The sequence below is a fragment of the Melozone crissalis genome, unplaced genomic scaffold, assembly GCF_028551555.1.
Source record: "Melozone crissalis strain CALT ecotype California unplaced genomic scaffold, PUWL_Pcris_2 ptg000019l_1, whole genome shotgun sequence".
Classification (NCBI taxonomy): domain Eukaryota; kingdom Metazoa; phylum Chordata; class Aves; order Passeriformes; family Passerellidae; genus Melozone; species Melozone crissalis.
In genome coordinates, this window is record NW_026535797.1 from 25,309,160 (window position 1) to 25,329,526 (window position 20,367).

Sequence of the window (20,367 nt, forward strand, 5' to 3'; positions counted from 1 at the left end):
AGTCAATTTACTGCATGACAGTATTTGTCAACACCAGGTAACTATGACCTCTAACATGCTTTACTCTGTTGAGACTAGTTAACAGGCTAGACTGAGAAATAATATGCAAACTCCTCTCTTATCAGGGGAGATCAGTTCCCGAAGTGACATGGATATTGTTGGTGTAGGTGATACCTTTAACCATGACATCACTTTAAACCCCTGGGCAACGCTCATGCCCTTGGGAGTGTATTGCTGCTGAAGGGAACTGCTTGACCTGAAACTCTGAGACTCTCTATGTTGAATTTCCTTCTGCTCAAGGGAGCAAAGCTGCTGGGTTCAATCAAGAATCCCTTATTTTTACTGGCTTGCAGTCAGGAGCACTCAAGTGCCTTTTACTCTTTTTTCCCAGCCTTTTCATTTTATGTTTTTTTCCCTAGCCTTTTCTGTTCATTTTTCTTACATTCACTTGACACCTGTCCCTACATTTGGAGGATGAGATAAGAAAAGAACTTTGTCCCTGTCAAGACAAGGAGCAGAATATGCCTGCACAAAAAGAGCCAGAGCGGGAATCAAACCTCTCCTGGGCAGGCAGGTGTGGGAGAGCTCGTTTGCTGCAGTTTGCTTTCTGGAGTGCCATCAGTGGGCTTTTGTCACTGTAGTGGGTATAATTGGAAGCAGGTTTCTCTCTCTTTTATTTTTCCTTATCTTTTTTATTTTTATTTTTTTGGAGTCATCATGCTGCAGCAAATTTTGCGTGACATGTATATTGACCCTGAGCTCCTGGCAGAGCTGAACGAAGAGCAGAAGCAGATCTTATTCTACAAGATGAGAGAAGAGCAGCTGAGGCGCTGGAGGGAAAGGGAAGAAAAAGCCCGAATGGAGGAGGCTGTGCTGAGAAAGACAGCAAGGCGCAACCAGAGTAAGATTTCTGACCTCCTTCTCTGCTTCACAGCTGGGGATGGTGGGCTTGCAGCTGGCTGTGGTGCAGCAGGCATCTGGAAGAGATTGCAAGGATGAGTGCCAGCTGTCCCCATGGGCAAAATGACAGTCTGGGACTGCAAAAGCAACGTGTTCCTGCTCCTTGTATCTCCAGGCTGCTCCTTTGTTTTGGGAGTATCTTAGTGATGGAGTAAGGGGAATTGTTTTTAAAGTGCCTGTTTCAGTCAGGAGTCACTGCTGATGTTCTGTCAGTGGTAACTGATGTATCATGACCGAGTTTCTCCTCCTCTACTCCTAAGGCTTTTCTTTTATCACCTGACATCCTCATTCTAGGTCAGGCAAAAGCTTGTGCTGTTGCAGTTTCTTCACTTGGCATTAAATATTTCCATCAGGCTGTAGTAGGAAATAATTTTGAATTTGAGCTTGTTATGAAAGGCTCTCTGTGAATAAATGTAATACCAAAAGAGCCATACTATATGAGACTAAATTTCCAACTGTATTAGTAAATATTCTCCAAGAGATTGTTCAGGGAATAGGACAATAGTGTGGCAAGCCAACAACCAAAACCAAAGAGAAGGAACCAGAAATGTGTTTGCATACAATATGTAGTTAAAACATGGAGCTCCTCCCAGAGGCTGCTATGAATGCTGAATGTGCATGTTGACTTGAAAAGTGAATAGGACAATGGTGGAAGAAACATCAGAAAATAACTTCTCCAAATGTCTTTTCCTATTGACTGGCCTTAGGTCCAAGTGGTTTCAAGTAAACAGAAATACTTAATTCCTTGCTCTTTTTTCTGAGTTAGTGCCTTTTCAGCTCTTTCCCCCATCCATAGGATGAAGCTGATAGGCTGGTGTAAAATAGAAAATCTTTTCATCTTGGAAATGTAACTACAGTGATTCCTCACTCACCAAGATGTCACAGAGATATGTAAACCACCCATTTCCCTGCCAAAGATCTTATCACATCTTTAAATCTATTAAAGCTTGAATATTCAAAGTTTCTATTAACTTTTGGTAGCTGATTTTGAGAAAACTCTGTAATGGTTATGGGACTGCAATCCCATTTCAAATGTTGCTTATTGGAAAACAGCCATGGTAGAAACACCTCAATACAGAGATATTGTTGGATTCAGTTGTCAGACTTGAAATATCTAGAGCTTCTGAACCTCACAAAGTGCCCCTTAGATAGTTATCAATTCAAAGACTATTATTAGAAAAATGCTTCAAATTAAAACTATTTTCCAAGACTCACTTGAAGCACAGACCTGCATGGAATGACTGGAACAAGTTACAACAGTAGCCTTAAAACGAGGGGGGAATGACCAGAAGACCCTAGTCAGCCATAGAAGAGTTGAAAATGACCCCTCAGAGATGGCAAGGTGAATGTTGGAAAACATCATTCTGTTAAATATTTATTTTTTTCATGTTAGTGCTCTCACTGTGAATGGCCCTCTTGAGAGGGATGGCATCAGAAGAGCTTCTCTCATACAGCACAAAAGCCTTGTTCATTTTGATTGATTTGTAGCTGAGAAAAAAATTAAAAATGCAGTTCAGCTCCACATACCAAAACAACATCATATCATTGAGATAATCTGTATCATGCTCATTCTTTGAGGGAGACAGATACAGAAAACTCTAACTGCAAAAATATTTATCTGATGAATTGTCACAGTGTTGACACCTACATTTCCATATATAAATTATACATTGAACCTGTTCAGCTTCCTCCTACAGGAGACCATTTTCTGGGTAAGTAATTTTCTGATTTGTAAGTAATAGGAGAAAGGAGAGCAGCAGAGTACCCTATAGATTATATTTGCTCTGACAAAGGTAGTCACAAATGCACATTGAGTTAAATTTCACAAAAACCCATTTCCATTTTACCTTCTTTAATTGCCAATTAAAGGTATTGCTTAGGTTTGACTTTTGCCCACTGTTAGGGAATTTCTACTTTCTTCAGAACTGTAGTGAAGAACTATTGGAACCAGATTTGCAAGTCAGGCATCTGGTTCTGCTGGAAATATATTTTTACTTTCATGAACTGATGTGCACCAGAGTTGGAAAATATAACTTCTTTCAGGTGAGCTGATCATTAACTGTACAGATACTTGTAATTGATTTCTACTGCATAGTTCCACAATGTGATGTTAAATAGTCTCTGAGTGAAGATGGTTTCTGGCTTAAAACAAAAAAGATAAAAAAGCCAACTGCAAATTATGGATATAAAATAGTAATTACTGTGCAATAGTCTTGCCCATAGACTCAAGTAGGGTAAATGACAATAACATTTTTTAATCTTAAAATATTTTTTTCCTTGAAGACAATTGACATCATAATTTTTTTGGACCTTGAAGCTGCTTAATTTTAAGTTGCCCTTAATATATAAGTGAATTTCCTGACCTTCTTCCCCTGCTACATAGTGTAGAATGTAGAGTGTTTTGGTCCTGTTTTAAATTAGTGTCTGCCAAGAAATGCAAAGCTACCCCAATTACATGTTCTTTATTCCCTTGAAACTGAGGGATCTGAGGTTTTTCACCTGTGGGTTTGGTTTTGACTCTGCTGCATGATAAGTTTTATGTTCATGCTACCTTTTTTAGGCCAGGAGTTAGTCTGAGTTTATAGATATTTTTGTAGCCTGAAAGAGTAAAATAGATATGAGACTTCAATATTGCTAATGTTGTGCTGAGTTTCTGAAAACATGGATGTTGTTTGTGAATACAACATAGCATTTGTATAAAATAATTTTATTCTAATTTAAGTGGAATTATCTTTATAGCACTGCCTTTCAAATCCTTCTGCTTTCCTCAAAGTTTGAATAGCCACATATGAAAAGTTTTCTTCCCATCTCTTTGGGATGGATATGATAAGATTGAACAAAAGCTGCTAATGGACACTTCTCCAATTCAAATGCTCTGAAAAGTGCCTTCTGCTTGATCTAGAGTTCTATACCCCAGCTGCTGCAATTCCCCATGGATTCAAGAGCTTAGCTACCGTGGGATGTGTGCACTCAGCAGCACAGCAAAAGGATTGGATTTTTCAAAACAAAGCAGTGATTGTGAGTTCAAGTTTGATTTCCTATGGTGACTTAAGGATGAAATGTTCTTGTGTTTTAAGTGTGCTGTCCTATGGAAACTACAAGTGCAGAGCTGGGGGCAAAAGGATTGGCATTTGCAAGTCAGAAAGGCTAGACTTAAAATCATCCTCAGACTTAGGGAATGCTCATTAACATGATCATTTTTTAATTGTTTGGAAACTAACTACCAAAGGCCCCAAATCTGCATTTTTTAAAGCAGTGCCACTGAACGCATGTTGTCCATAAATGACCTACTCAGTACCATGAAATTTGCTGTTTAGAAAACAAGTCCAAACCATGAAAAAAGATGTAAGTTGTTGAGAGTGTTTAGCAATCCAAATAGTGCACCCATCTGTGTAGCCTTATTCCTAATTTCTAAAAAAAATATTAGTCACCTGCAAAATGTAATGCTAAATGGTGCCTGCTTCTTTATTTGGATTGTTTGGTTCCTTGTGTCTTGAGGAAAGGTTAAAATTGAAGTTAGTATCAGAATGAGTCAGTGTTGAAGGAATTATTTCATTTTGAGGGTGAATGAATTATGTTCAGATTATTCAACAATTCTAATTTCTTTGCCAGTTAAAAACCACAGATTGATGTCTAAAGGGAAGCAATGTATAAAAATCACTTCAGAATGAAGTATTTCCTTTATATTTATTCCTATACTGAATAAATTGCTCCCAATTTTTTTTTTTTTTTTGCTATTTGTACCTTGCCTAAAATTATTGGTAGAATTTGGGCATTATATGGGTCCTACCAAAGCATTTAGTGAGCTTATTCAAAGTAAAGGAAATCTTTTGTAGCTTTAATTGAATAATGACTGCTGGCTGCTGCTGGAATAGCATCACAGGTGAGCTGAATTCTTGGAGGTCCACCTTCAATTCACTTACAAATTGCTCCTGGGCAGATGTTTCAGGAACATACTTCATTTTAATTAAACAGTTTGCTTGTTCCTACTGTGCTAAAATCACTGAGAGAAGTCTCCTCAAAATTTCAAGATCCTTTGGGATTCTCTGAGATTTGAGTGACAGGCAGCTTTGCAATTTGCACAAAAACAAATTTGTGTGATTAGGCAGGAGCTCTTTAGCCACTACAGCTGAGCTGGGAGGAAGTAGAGGGCCCTGCCAATTTTGGTTTTGACACTGATGCAGTATTCAGAGCTGCCAGCATTCCCAAAATGAGATCTCAAAAACTATTGAGCATTAGGTAGCTGAAGGACAGTCATGTGGGAGGGGAGACAATGCTGGTCTGCTGCTGTTATTTCTGCCATTTATTCATTGTGAACTGCAGCTGGTGGTGCTCAGATGGGAGCTATTTGTAAATGTTCTTATTTACCTGTCCTTAACAAGAGAAGCTGGGAGAAAATAGGGTAAGCTTATCACAGCATGGCTAGAAAATAATTTATCTATCTAAATGACATTTGTGTTAGAAAGGTCATTAGAGAATAGATGATGCTGTTTGGAAGCAAGTATCTCAAATATACCAAGTGGATGGCTGGAGAATTCATCAGTGTCAGAGGAAGGCCTGTGAGTGAGCATGTGTTTCAGTGGGTGGACATGCAGTGACATTTTTCTGACTTTGAACTTGGAAATATATTCCTTATTTATGCTCAGGCCTCTACAGACCCTGGAAATACTTAGCTAAGATTTTATCTCCCATGGAGACAAGCTCCTGTCAGTGTTCAGTGTCTCTTTCTCTGTACCACTGGATATGGATCTAAACAGGGACGTCAGACCTCAGTATTTCTGGAATTTCTGGCGTTATGTGATCTTGAACTCTGAACAGTCCTGTCCTTTGTTTCCAATTCAGATATAGATGGAAAAGTAAAAAGAGAACAGGAGCAAGAACATGAAAACAATTTTTGTTAGGGTACAGAGCCACCTAATTTGAAGTCATTGGACAAGTTTTAATGTAACACACAATGTAGAGCAGCTTGAGATGTGCTGCAGCTTTGTTATGCTCTGTACCTTGGGCCAGAACTGAGCAGCTCAGGGCCTGTGCCTGGTGTTGCTGAGTGCTGAGGTAGGTTCAGAGAGCAGCTTCTGAATTCAGTTCTCTGAACCTGGGGCTATCAAGAGACCTCCAGCTGCAGGATGACCTAGGTATGCACCAGATGGAACAAATCCAGAGGCATTTCTCTCGCCTCCTATGATCTGCAATAAGTCTGTGCTTTTCCGTTTTCTCTCTTGTCCTGCAGCTGATTTCTCTGTTTTGCAGAAAAGTGACAGCAGAATATTGCTGCCTACCTGGGGCCCTCTCCTGCAGACATGCAATCCTCAGTGCTCCTGTTCCCTGAGACATCTGGCATCAGGCATTCTGTGAGAGAGGCTGCTGGGTTAGTGAGCCTCTGGCACGGAGGGCAGCGCTGTGTTTCTCTGCAGTGTCATGTTCCTCTGCCTGTCTGACACAGCAGTGCTGGACTTTCTCCCACATACTGTGCCTCAGTAATGATATGAGGTTGTGGCTGTCTTCAAACTCATGAATACTTGATATGGAAAGAGGGCAGAACTGTGGCCAAGGGGAGAATAGGATTTGCCCAAGCTAATTCAATATTTTCTTGCTGATTTTGCCATTTTTTTACATAAATGACTAAAACATTCAAGGACAAAGGAACCAGGTTTTGAGAGCAGGATTTGGAAGGTACAGGAAAACTCAATGTGTTCAAGTCAGCAGTGGATTTAGCCAGACATTGATGGCAGTTCAATAACCTTTGAGTCCACTTGTTTAGCTGTGTGCTAAAAAGCCTCACTGTAGGGTAAAGTTCTCCCTGCTTCCCTGGTCCTGTGTGCCTGACAAAAGGAGTGAGTGCAAACCTGGCACGCTGCATTAATCAGGAGAGCCTGGTAGAGAAAATGATCCATAGCTCCCTGTTCATTCTGTGACACAGAACCCTTATCCTCCTGCTTTGAGTCTCCAGCAGACCCTGAAGCTGCCATGCAGACTTGGTTTTATTTTATTCTCAAAGGAAAAACCTGGAAGCTTTGTGATAGGTCTCTGAGAGAAACCAAGCCTTCTATATGGATTTTACACTTTACAAGATTCAGTTTGGATGAAGAATCAGAAAATATGGTGCTATGTTCTTGAAATTTTTTAATGAAGAAAAATATCTCAAATGAGCAATACTGGTGGGAATGATTTTAAAACCTTTAATTTTCCTCTGATGCTTACCTATATTTTTATGCTGTTTACAGCGAGAAGGTCAGCCATTAAAATGGACAGACAAGAGGCTGCCTCTAGATTGTACAAGGAGTTAGAACAAGGCCTTTAAGAAAGAGTTTTGAATGTTATCTCCTGGTTGAAATTGGCCAATTACAAAATTGTTACATGTAACAGTGTGCCTTGGCCAGGGAGCGACAAAATTGTTTGGAACATACTGGGCAGATGCAGCTTAAATGGTATTTTATTTCTGTGTTTCTTTTTTCTTGTTCTTTTTGGTCTCTAACATGCAAACCCCTTTGTGTGTGGTACATATATACATACCATGTCCTCATGCAAACCCACTTACCTTTGAGTGTTGTGTACAGTTATCCCTGCTACATTTGTTAATTACCAGAGTCCTGCGTGAGTAACTGCTTCCTCCCTTAATATTTGCTCTCTTCAGTCACTCTTCCTTTATTTGATGCTGCAGGGGTTTATTGCAGCATAATTATTTCCATGGTAACAGGCTGTAATTCCATAAACAGAAGATTGAGTTTGTTATATGATCAGGAAGCAGCTGGAGAGCCATAAAAGGCTGATTTTTCAGCAATGCTGAAATCCTGCAACCCTCATTGATATATTAATGTAATCAGCTGGATTTCTTTCTGCCTTTGCAAATCCTCCCCTCAATGGAAAGGCACATAACACAGTATTGAAATTCAAAGGTGTGTAAATTGAAATGTCAGGGGCAGAATTTCCCCCCATTCTTCTAAGAATTGAAATGAAGGGGTTTTTTGAACGTGTTTTGGGAAGAGAGGGATTCTATGCTCCCTAGCATAGAATTAGCAGAGGCAGAGCACAAATTAATTGTAGACCTTCAGTTTATTGTGGAATTATGTTATTTTCATTACTTTCCTCATTACCATCTAGTTCTTCTCTGTATATTTTAATGGATTTACAGCAGTTATTGTTTTGAGAAGTGCATTCTGTCCTTTGAATAGCCTCTCAAAAACATTCACAGTAATTTCCTAGGTTTTCTCCCTAGAAAGAAGTGAAATTCTGTTTGCGTGTTTGTAAAAGAAAAAAAGATAATTTAATACTTATGTTGGCTAAGCTCAAGGAATTGAGAACAGCCTAAAGCTCACATCCTTATTTTCATCCTAATCAATGAGCTTCTAACACATGTCCTCTAGCTAAATGAAACTCTGAATGGAAACTCATCTACCCTGCAGACTAGCAAAATTCACGCCTCTACTTTAAAGAAACCATAAAAAATAATTTGCTTGGAAAGCCAAGAAATCTCAAGTAAGGGACATTGTGCTTAGACCAGAGTATACCAGATATTTGAATTGCAAAAGAACAAAAAACCACAACCCTACAAACACAGCAAACTCCACGAGCTATGGTTTAGCTCTCCATGGCAAAAGTAGATCAGGCTGATCAACTTTTAATGCACATGCAGCCTGTTTCAAATGCCTAATGAATTTCAGGAGTTTTTTTCTAGCCCAGAGAAAGAATAGAGCTGTTTTCTGTAGAGAGTCAAAAGATACTTGTGTGACTGCAAAGCTTCCCAGCGGGTGAGGAAGGACAGTCAATTGCTATTGCAGAGATTTGTAGCTTCCAAGCAGGAGAATTATGGTGGGAAGCCCAGAGAAACAAAGCTGTTCATGGAAATAGCAGATTCTTTAGTACATCATTCAGCAGAATTTGAATGCTGTCCCGTGGTTCTGAGATTATAAATCAGTGATCACAAAATTTTCTGAATTTACGCCCTGTGGTGTTTCCTACCACAGAGAGGCAGGAGGGTGCTTGGTGCTCTCTGTCATTTTACTGGACTAAGCCAACGGACTGGGTGATGGCACAGCTGGGAATCCTGACACCAAATCAGGCCTCTGGCTCCTTGGAACAGCTCCTGTGTAAACACTGGGCATGGATCACAAATGGCGACTGCTGGGGATTCTCTAACTGTTAAAGCAATGGTGACCAAGCTTGGAGAAAGGAAGCTGACTCCAGCAGTATTTTATTTGCTCTAATTACCATTATTTCCAAAGCACGTTTATTTGGTGATGTTAAAAAGGAGGCCAAGAACCCATAAAACTCCTAAACCCAGTGAGTGGCTCAGCTCTTCTGCTCCAGCTGGCAGAGGCAGTGTGGGGCTCTGGTCTCCTGGTGTGTCTGTGTTTGTTCCAGGCCTCAGACACAACGTGGAGGTCTGAGCTGATAGGATTGGAACCCAGTGAGCCTGAGCTGGGATTGCCCGTCCTGTTCCTTCTCTCTGTCCCCAGGTATCCAGGAAGTGTCGCTGTTCCCTGGCAGTGTTCAGCCATGGCAGAGATGAGGTGACAATGCCCTGCTGGCCCTGGGGCAGCTCAGAGGCCAGAGCAGCCTGTGGTGCCCCGTGGCCCAGCTCTGGTAGCACTCCAGCACTTTGTGGGTGGGATTAGGAGTGCTGCTGGCAGAGTCTCGTAATTCTTATAGGCGAGAGCTCGAGTTTCCAATTGCCCTCCAGGGCATTGTTTTACCCTTTCATTGCTGTTATAGAATTGGCTGTGCAAATAACAGACAAATAGAAAATATGATTTATATTTGATTGGGTGCATTTATATGGTACAAACTTGAGTTGCTGTTGGTTCTGGCTTTAGGTCTCCGAGAAAGTTTTTGCTGTGATCCCTTTGTGCTGCAAATTTGAGAGACCTGATTTTGCATTTTCTGACTTGGCATTTGTCTGGAGTAAGGGGCCAGAAGCCAGTTTACTGGTCTCAAAGCAGTATGGGTGTTGTTTCAGAGGAGCTCCATGTGAGATACTAATTCATGGATGAGCTTCAGGTGAAAAGAACTTCAAAAGTTTACGTTGTCTTTCTTTTGGTGCTACAAAGATATTTTAGGTGAAAAATGGTGGAAGAGTAGGGATGGCAAAGACCTAGTAAATCATTATTCAGTAAGTTTTCCTAATAAAGCATTGCTTGTTTCTAAAGTACTTCCATTTCCACTCTCCAATCCAGACTAGCTTTGATGTCCACCACTTCCTTAAGGTTATTATTTGCAACTTGTTACACTCTCTCCAAGAAGAAAAAATTACTTTTGTGGTCAAGGCACAAGACTGGGGCTCAAGAGGTTTAATTTTTGTTTCTTGACTCTGCATTAGGCTCTGTGACTGGGCTCAGCAGCCTACTGCTGTCCAGGAAACATGAGCCTCTCTTGCCTCCTTCTCATGTACATTTCAAATTTGTTTAGTCAGGACTTGTCTCCTTTTACATTTAGTTGAATTTTTCTTTTTTTTTTTTGGTGTTTTTCATTTGGAAGTAAAGTGTATTAACAAAACATCTTATTTTGCGGAAAAAAATTAATACTTGAGAGGCATTTTAAAGCAGGAATTATTTTGTAATAATCAGCCCTAAATAGTAGTAATTCTCTGCTTGCAAAGCAGGCAACACTAGTTTCCTACAGGTAATAGGGGAAATTATTTTCTGGACTTTCTTGATCTTGCCATAGGTTCTGCAGTTTAAAATATCATTAGCCTAGAAGAGCTGACCCCCTCACTGTGAATGTGATTCTGCAGGAATTCTGCTTTCACAGTGCCAGATTTTCTCCCTGAGGTGCTCTTTTTTTTCCTGCACAAACATTTTTGATGTTATTTTGTGCTAAGAATCTACTGAGTTTTATGATCAGATTGTACAGTAAAGCTCAGCTGCAGCTTTATAGGAGCAGAGGTTTAAGGAAGGTTTGCATGGGAGTAATTTCTTGAAGCAAATTCAATGGCTGGATGTGAAAAGGCCTTCTTTTCTTCTAGAGAAAAATTTGAATTAGACCATCTGTGCTCAAGCTGAATTATTTTAAAATTATATATATGGGAGTATGTGTGTTTAATGATGAAGATTAAAATTGCCAGGTTGTTTAATACACAAATCTTTCAGTTTTGACTATATTTCAACATGTACTTTTTGCAAATACATTAGTACTATGTGTAGTACTGAACCAACAACACTCATGGTTTCAAAGGAGTTTATACATCTACTGGCTAGACCTTTATAAAAAAGATCCATTGTTTTAAAAGAAGAAAGAACAATTTCTCAAGACACATCGACAAATCAGCTATTTCTTTTATTGGGCTGGGTTGCAGTGGGTTAGTTGTGCCTCTGAGAAACACATTAATAAACCTTTGGCACAGAAAACCTTGAGAGAAGCAAAGATAAAATTTGTCTGCTTACTTGAAAAGTTAAATTTTTTTTTTTCATTCCTGGTTCCCTCTGGAAAGCTCATAAATGAATAGAAATAGTGAAATTGTCTCAGAACTGTAGTAGTATTTTGTATCCACCAGTTATGGTACACATCAATTAATACAAGGGGTGGTGTTGTCTTTTCTTTAATGTACTAAATGAAGGAGAGACACTAGGATATTCAGATTCCTCACAAGAAAGATGATGTGCTGTGATTTTAAAACAAACACTGCCTTTAGTTTTATGGAATTAGTGTTTCTGGGAGTACTCATTCCATACTTCTCAAGACATTTTACCAGGAACTGCAGTAGGAGAAAACCTTGGAGTCAAGTAGTGATATGGCCAGTCAGGTCTCAGCAGATGGTATTCTAATGCTGTATCCAAAAAATACAAGTTCAAAATAAATGTTGTGTTGACAGGAACACAATGTACAGAATAAGAACCACAATGAAATACATTCACATTTATAACCTGAGACATAATCTGATAGACTGTGAAAGAGCAAATGCTTTTGAGGGTTATTGAAGGAAAACACTATTAGCTTAAATTTCCACCCCTCTTTGAAGTTAGTACCGTTAGGCCAACGCTGGGGATTCGTATAAATTACATTTTCAAATTTGATATAGAATATCAGCTTTCATGGTGAGATCTGATCCATTCATTGCCTTCAGTCTGGATTGTCAACACTTGTGAGTGTGGGCTGGTGCTGACACTGCTGCTGTCAACAGCCCCACTCCACTGCCTCCTGCAGTCTTCTGCCTTCAGCCTGGGATGTCAGAAACACTTTATTGATTGTGCATTGGGAAACTTAATCCGGTTAAATGGATATGTCCTCACACAGAACAAGTGGTAGCTTAAGGTGAGAGTAGCTAAGCTGATGCTGCTAGAGAGAGATGGAGGAAAAGTGGAAGCAAAGCCTGCCTGTTATTTGGCAGGCCTGTTATAAATAGGATAGGTTTCTTTTGACTCTTATTGGAACACTGGAGAAAAACTCCTTAGGAAAATGGTATTCTGTCCATTTCCTCATGTTTTCACATGAGACAAGGTTTCTTTTAGAAGATAAAGATTTAGAAGTTTCCTTTTGTGATGCACAATTTTCTCATATCAGTGTTTGGGTGAGAGGATGAAATCTAGGGGACTAATATACAGGGAATGATGAAAACTGCTGACCCTTTACGGCCTTGTAGTCTGAATTCTTTGAAATAAATCCAGTATTCATTTGGTAAAGGTCTTTGTGGCAGAATCTCCTTTTGTGGAGGACAGTTTCAAGAAATTTGCAAGAAATGAAACATAAAAATTGATGCATAAGAGGTGTTTCTACAAATTCCATATTATGAACCTCTAAAATGCTTATAGTATTTGACAGTTGTATTTATCAAAGCAGAAGAAAAAGACCAAACCACACTAAGTCAGGTAATGTAAATAACTATTTAAATGGGTTCAGGTAGGATCCAATCTAGTGTCCTTTGTAGTCCTACACTTGTACTTGATGGCTCACCAAATGCAGTCTGTTTTGTAAAGAGCTTTTCAGGCCTTTTGTGGTGTTCTTAAAATCACTCTGTCAACACAGTAACCATAGATTTTTGTGTAGTTTGTGTCATGAAAACTGAACCAGAAATTTAATCCCTTTCAATTGCCTCTGTGAGCAGAATAGGCTCTGCAGCACTGAGTGGTGTGCTCTGAGCATGCAGGCTCCCTGAAACTCCAGCTTCACAGAGTGGGAACACGAAATTCCTGTATCCTTTGAAGGTGTTCCCATGAAGTTTCTCTACCTGTTCAACACTGGACATTCTTTGTGCACAAAGCATTTTTAGTCACATAATATGACTGGTCATTGGTTTTGCCCATCTCTTTTTCCATGCTCTTCATTCATCCCTTGTTGAGTGAAGAGACCAAATTTAGCAATTAAAAAGGGATTATAATACTGGAATTCTGGGAAATGCATGCATTAATAATTTTTATTTTTGTGGGACAGTGAGTCTTTAAAGATTGGGTAATCCGCAGCATGAAAACCTTTTAATTTTTTTTCCCCAGCGTTTGGCACAATTTGGTCAAATCTGAAGATTTCTTTGGACCTCTGAGCAATGTTTTCTTCCGAATTGTAAATGGCAAGCTTAATGTTTTCTAAGTTTCAGATTCCCCACCCTTTCACATGTGTCTGTGCAGGATTTGAGGCGGTGTTTACGTTGTGGTGTGTTCTCGGTGGTGTTGCAGGTAACGGCAAGCGCGTGCAGTGGCTGCGGGGCCAGGACGGTGAGGTCTGGGTCTGGGTGATGGGAGAAGCCCCAGGGGACAAACCCTACGAGCAGATCTCGGAGGAGCTCATAGCAGAGCGGGCCAGGCTGCAGGCACAGAAGGAGGCAGAAGAGCTATGGTGAGGATTTAAGAGTCTGAGTTCAGGGTGCACTTGGCATAATGGGGAGGCATGACCTTGTAGAAAGGTGGGAGGTAATGGTGGGTAAAACTGGTAAGTATGTTTGGTGAGCGTTTGCTTTCACTTGCTTTTTCAGGTTTTCAGCTTGTTAAAAATGTCATTTTGCTTTTATTGAATATGAAAGCCAAAAACCCTATTTGCAAAAAAAATGTGGTGCCAACTTTTTTCTCTCTTGGGAATTTAGTTAAACCATTGACCAGCCTGCAAATAAAGAAAAATGAAGCAGTCTGGTTTCGAGATGATTAAATTAGATATGTTTGTTATATCACAGTTCAGAGCCCACAATGGGGGTTTAGTACATAAAATCCTTTTTGAAACTGGTTTTATTTGCAATTTGCTTGTATTAATTTTTATTCCAGCAGTTCAAAACTCATTATACAAAGTGCCATGTGGCTGCTTCTAGCAGGGCCTCTTCCAGGTTTGGGGGACATTCAAAAGTGTTTTGATGATTGATATTCTTAGAAATTAGGCCACCTGCCTCACACACTTCCCTTTGTAGTGCAGCACTGAAAAGTGACTCTTTAATATCAGGTTATTCTATGTTATCCTTTTTCATATGAGATTATTCTTGCTTTGAGTGCTTGCATATTTAAGCAGGGATTGAAACCTTCAACCTGTCCTCTGAATTCCTTTTACATTGTCAGTATGAATAAACAATCTAGCATAAGAATTTGGAAGACATTTTTAGTGGTATTTGAAAGATAGTAAATTCCCAACCATGCTTTGCTAGACCAATAGAAAAATATAAGGTATGACTTAAAGACATCCAAGAAGTACTTGTCTAACTTAGAAGTGCCATTTTAATTAATAATTTATCAAAAATTGTAAATTGTCTGCTTTCTGGATGGTTTATTCAAATATGATTTGTGCGAGGTCTCTTGTTAAATACATTTTAATTCTTTGCTTGCATCTTTCCATGAAAGCTTATGCTAATTATTTATTGCAACCAGTGTGTAAGCATTGATCCTCAATTTAAGAAAATTAGTGCATTAAATTTTTGTCTTCACATCCTTTTCTGAAGGAGACAAAAGGAAGCTGAAATAACAAAGAAATTCCGTGATGCTATGGCTCAAGAAAAAGCCAGAATAGTGGCAGAAAAATGGAAAATAGAAATGGAGGATCGGAAAGCAGCCAAACTGGAGGAAGAAAAAATTCAGGAGGAACTGAAGGTTTGCATAGAGAAATTTAAGGGTTTTTTTATAGTGTTTTCATATAGATTCACAGTTTTTGTCACCTTCAGTGCATGCTTATTAATAAGCTTTAAAATCCAGAGTTGTAATTTTTCATTCTGGAATATACAGATAGCTACATGGTGTTCAGCAGAACAGCTGGGTGAGCGATGAGAAAAAATTACAGGTCTCATTCAGAAGTGCCAGAACAATCAAACTGGTTATTCAGCTCACACATTAACAGAATTGTTCAGTCAGCTGTGCGGGATGAATCATCCGGGGGAAAAAATGTACAATTGGGAAAGATCTCATTTTAAGTTAGTTTGCTTGAATGTATTCTGTGTATTTTGGATGAGTTTGTTCACATAATGAACTTCAAAACTGTGTCACTACTTCCTTCAAAATAATAAGGGGTGGATCCTTCCCCTACTCAACATATGGGAAAAGTCCAGTTGGCTTTTCTAGGAGAAGTTAATTTGCTTGATTTTTATTGACTTTACAATGAACTTTTTTATGAGCTCAGTTATGATATTTTAATGTTTGTTGGAAATAAGATTTTTTTCACATTTTTAGTTGAAAATAGCAATTTCAAAACAAAATAGGAAATACATCTGTCCACCCTTTTCATATTACTTGATAAAGATAAAAACTTGTTTAAAAATGAGAAAGTGAAATATAATGGGTTCATGTAAAGAGGTCATGACAGTCCTCTGAGAATGCGATGTGCATGCTGGGACTGCACACTACTGGTGATGCTGAGTTTCCATGGATAAGGCTTAGAAAATCTGACTCTGAGGATCCAGTAACTTCCATCCACCCTCCTCTCCCCTGCTGACAGCTTGCTGTGTCTCTTCTTCCTTTCCTGGTGCAGTGATTTAAGGTATGGAAAGAGGGGACAGACTTTTCCCTTTGGCCCTTTGTGATGGGAGGGATGCTGAAAACTTAGTGTTAAGTTTATGTGGTTTGATTGCAAATAGAAAATTTCTTGTCACTCTGCAGACTGTGGGCCTGGGATTTGAGGTGGTTGTGGAGCACAAAGCCAGGGCAGTTCCTGCAGAGGAGGCAGCATAGAGTTGCTGATTTATCTTTGCACAATTAATTTGAATTCACAGGAGAGAATGGGGCCTTTGAAATGTGATGTCAATGAGTAATGAAAGTATACCTTTCTGCTTTATTAATGTATGAATAATGAGCACAGCAACTAATTAAACACTCTTTCCTCTGCTCTCTGGAAAGTAAAGCCCTCTTGAACAAAGGCTGACAGTGTTCACTCATGTCTATGTGGCTGACTCACAGGACCCTTGATGGGGAAAATGTCCACAAGCTCACTGTTACTGTTCTTTTTCAAAGAGTAGAGTGAGCAACTCCTGAGACTTTCAGTGGCCAGTATTCATAGCTTTCTATTAAGACAAACTAGTTTTTCAGTTGTTGATAAAATGAAAAGGAATGGCTCTAAATTCTGTTCATGTTCATATTGATGGAAAGGCAATGTCACAGTGATCTGTGTTTCCACTGTTTCCCAGGACATGAGCAAGTGTCCTCCATCCAGCTGTGTGACTTGTAGGAGCACTGCTGGAAGTGGGATGAGATTATGGTTCAGTTTCTGCTTTGAATTTCAAATACTTAACTTCATCTGGGATTTCTCTATCTCTTTTCCTAAAGTTGCCAATGTATTTGTTCTGCTAAGGAAGTAGAAACCCTTTCTTTCCCAATGGTTTCTCTTAAATCAAGCATTTGAAGATACAATTTGCAAAAATTTAAATAAATGGACTGAAATTTTCAAGACAAGACCCAGCTGAAAGGAACTCCTGACTCAAAGAATTAGTTTGGAAACCAGATATGATGCAGTGATTGTTTCTTTAAATGCCCTTTATCAAGTGTTCCCCATAATTTCCTGTATTAATCCAACAACAGAGTCTAATTCCACTTTCAGCATAGGCTCTTCAATTAGGCCTATAATCTGAGATCTGCTGGGAGAGACTTGGTCTGGCATAGGGTTCCACCAGCAGAAATCCAAATGCAGGATTGATTCCTTTGACACCCTCCTTTGCTACTCAGAAAAGCAGCTTATCTGTTACATGCTCTTGAAAGATCAGATCTTGTACACTGTGCATGGTGCATAGACAGGGAAAGAAAGTTGTGTTTCTGGCATCCACCTAGAAGGAAGGAGTGCAACTAAGGTTCAGGGAAAAAGATGAATTAATGAATCTACTGATGTATGACAGAAGTAATTGATAGAATGAAGAAAAGGGTATGGAATGTGATGTAGATCTGTAGGCAAGATTGCTGCAACAGATTTAAAATATTTAACACACTGGTAATCATCCTTCTGTGATGATGACCAGCCATGTTTAAAGAGGTCTCCAGACTGAGGTATGGAAAGTCCAGTCTCTGTTAATGCTTCATCCTCTTGAAGCACTTTGACTTGGGAAATTGAAACTGTCTCCTTTCTGCTGGCATGTTTAATTTCTAACCATATTGTGTCACAAAAACTCTTTTTTAAGATGCTTTTATTCCTCTTGACCAGTCATGGGACATTAGGGCTGTCTGCACTAGATAAATGATATCTTACATATCGAAGTGAGTGATGATCCCTATTTCCTTTTCCAACACTATTCCAAAAGTATTGCTTTCCTTGGTGTTTCTAAGCAGAATTGCCTTTAATTTACGATGCTAGAATGCAACATTGACTACTTTATTTTTGCAGTTTAAGGACAGCTATTCTTTTATGCACCTCTTGCAAAGGACAAATAAGAGAGCCAATTACTATCATTAATCTTTTTGCTAATTCACAAAGGCTAGGAGCTCATAGGCATAATTTTCTATGGTTATCAGTAGCTGCCATTAAGAGTCTGAACAATGTGCAGAGCTAAGGCAAATTGAAGATGTGAGTGTCATCCAGTCAGGGGTGGGTATCCTTCAGCTACATTTAGAAATAAAAGAAATCTCTCAGTTCAGTCTTCATGTGGTCTACATGAAGCAGGAGAATATTAATAGTAAAGTACTCTCCTTATGACAACATCAGATACCTGCCAAATTTAATAATATAAGTACAGTTGACAGCAGAGCTAGATTGCCTCTTAAAAATTCCCTGGGAGATGAAATGTGTCTCATCAAAGAAGATAGGTTCAGAGAACAGAACAATTAGTGCTTCTGTTCAGGAAATATCTAATTAACCTTATGCTCAGTAGAAAGAATACACTTTCCATTGAGCTTGGATAAGCTTTCAACACATGCCTGAGTGCTTTACTGTGCCCCCAAGTGCTGTGGACCTGATTCTTCAGAAAATTGCTGCCAGATGTAGAGTTTAGGAATACAGTGAACTGTCACCATTGCCATTTGGAGTACTGTGGGCTTCTTATAATAGAGCAGTGAGCATTCTGTCTTGATCAGAAAAAACTCTTGTCTCCAAGTAAACGTCAAGCACTGTTATCTCCAAGTGCAAATAAGCTGTAAGTTTAGCTCTGTGCTTTGCTGTGCCAAGAAAACATTGAACTCTTTCCCAAAACCAGCATATATATAATTTAGGAATTTGACAACAGCTTCTTGCTGGGGTTCAGCACCCAATTCATTCTGGAAGTGCCTTAGTTTGGTTATTTCAATGGCAATTACAATAATTCATTTTGCTTCCTTTTGGGTCACTACAATTCAGTAATTCTTTTTTCCTCCAATGCTGCTGTCTCTTGAACAATGTTGTAAATGAGGAAACTGTTAGCTTTGATTGGGAACTGGGTGTTCAGGTTTTGTCTATCCTACTTGTAATTGATATTAATTTTAAAGGAAAATATCTTCTTCAATGACATCACTAGTGATTGTGTTTCTGAAGCCACTGTCTTCAGTCTGGATTGCTGGCAAAAGCTAGCAAAGCTCAGGTGTTTTCCACAGATAAATGGGAAAATCTGAGCCATTAATGAGAGTAGCTTACATGTTAGCAATTCAAATTGGGAAGAGTCTCTAAGCTCCAGAGAAAAACTTTAAGTAGATGGTCACTGGATCTATGGCAAATTACTTGAGCAGAGCCTGTTCCAGCATGTGCAGCAAATGTCAGATCTCCCCAACCAGGAGCAGTCCTTGGCTTTGCTTTCCAGCTTATGGAACACAGGGTCTTTGTGATCAGAGTAGGCTGATACCTCCTTGTATGTGTGAATAGTGTGTCCTGGGACACACCCATGGCAGAAATCTTGTAGCTTCTGCATAAAGCATGAGTGCAGTTCATATGTTTATCTCTGTGCAAATACATGCACAGTGAAGTGATGCAAAGCCTGTGTTCCTTTTGAGAGACACTGGTAGTGGAGAAAAAAATAATGCCTGTGCAAACACTTTATTTTCTGATGCAAGTGAGAGAATTTTGTCAGGAAAAATTCTGGGAAGGTGTTGGACATATTTCTGCCTTTACTTAGAGCTCTGTTGGCACCTGTCAGGTGGGTCTGGAGAGATGTCTGATCTCGGAACACAACTGGCAGTGTCAGCCTTGCTGAGAGCAGCCTGTGCTGCAGCTGGTGACCCTGGGGTTCCAGATTTCCTTCCTCAGAGCAGGGCGTCCCTGAGGGCTCTCAGCTGTGTTTTAGGAGCCCTGACTCTCTTGCCTGGCCCAGGTGGTTGCTGAGTGGGCTCAGGAGGTTCAATGCAGCTGTAGTGCATCCGGCTGGCTGCAGCTTTCAGGGCTGCCAAAGACGCTGCCTGCCAGCCTGAAGCCCTGAGAGCATCCCAGGTAGTATTTGCTTCAGAGAGGGCTGTTGTAACAAGCACACCTTGTGGGTTTTGCCCTGAGCAGCAGGAGGGTGGTCATTCAGCTGCCCTGCAACCTGTAACACTCCCCAGAAAGACCCCAAGAGCTGTGGCAGCCAGAAGCCCAGTGTTCCTCTGTAAAAACCCCCACTGCTCTATTTTACCTTTTCCTCAGTGTATTTTTTTTAAATCTTTCTGCAGCAAAAATTAAATGGTGACCTAACTTCTGTCATCTGCCTTGGACTAAAACATTAAAACTCAACCATGGCTAATATTAAATATTATTTAGAGCTGCTCATAGTAAAGCTGTCAAACATAGTGAGATACACATAGACAGAAACAAGTTGGTGGTAAATTCTGAACTGCCAGAGGATATATAAGATCATTTAGCATCTTCAAAATCTCCACTGGAGTAAAGGCTGGAGAGGATTACTGCTGCCTGTCGAATTGCCAGTGTGATTTGTTTCAGCAGCTTGGTATTTCTCAACAATTTGCAACTCTGAACAGAATTGTCACTTCCTAATTATTTTGGCAGAGCTAAAAGGGTCAGGCAAAGAGTACAATCTCTCTCAACTGTCAGGCAGAAGATGGTGTTTGTAGATATTACAGCTCTTCACTCCCAGCTCTGATGTGCAAGATTAGATTCGTGGGGAGGAGCACACAAACTGCTTGATGTATTCTTCCAGTG

General features: G+C 39.7%; 1 protein-coding gene across 2 annotated transcripts in view; it reads left to right on the top strand.

Annotated features, from left to right (window-relative positions):
• The first annotated feature begins 717 nt into the window (after positions 1-717).
• SH2D4B (SH2 domain containing 4B) overlaps positions 718-20,367 on the top strand; it is a 56,161-nt gene continuing 36,511 nt past the window's right edge. For both annotated transcript variants that reach the window (XM_054277211.1, XM_054277212.1), the window contains exons 1-3: positions 718-901; positions 13,563-13,722; positions 14,804-14,951. In XM_054277211.1, the coding sequence (XP_054133186.1) occupies positions 718-901; positions 13,563-13,722; positions 14,804-14,951 (492 nt within the window). The remainder of the gene's footprint in view (positions 902-13,562; positions 13,723-14,803; positions 14,952-20,367) is intronic.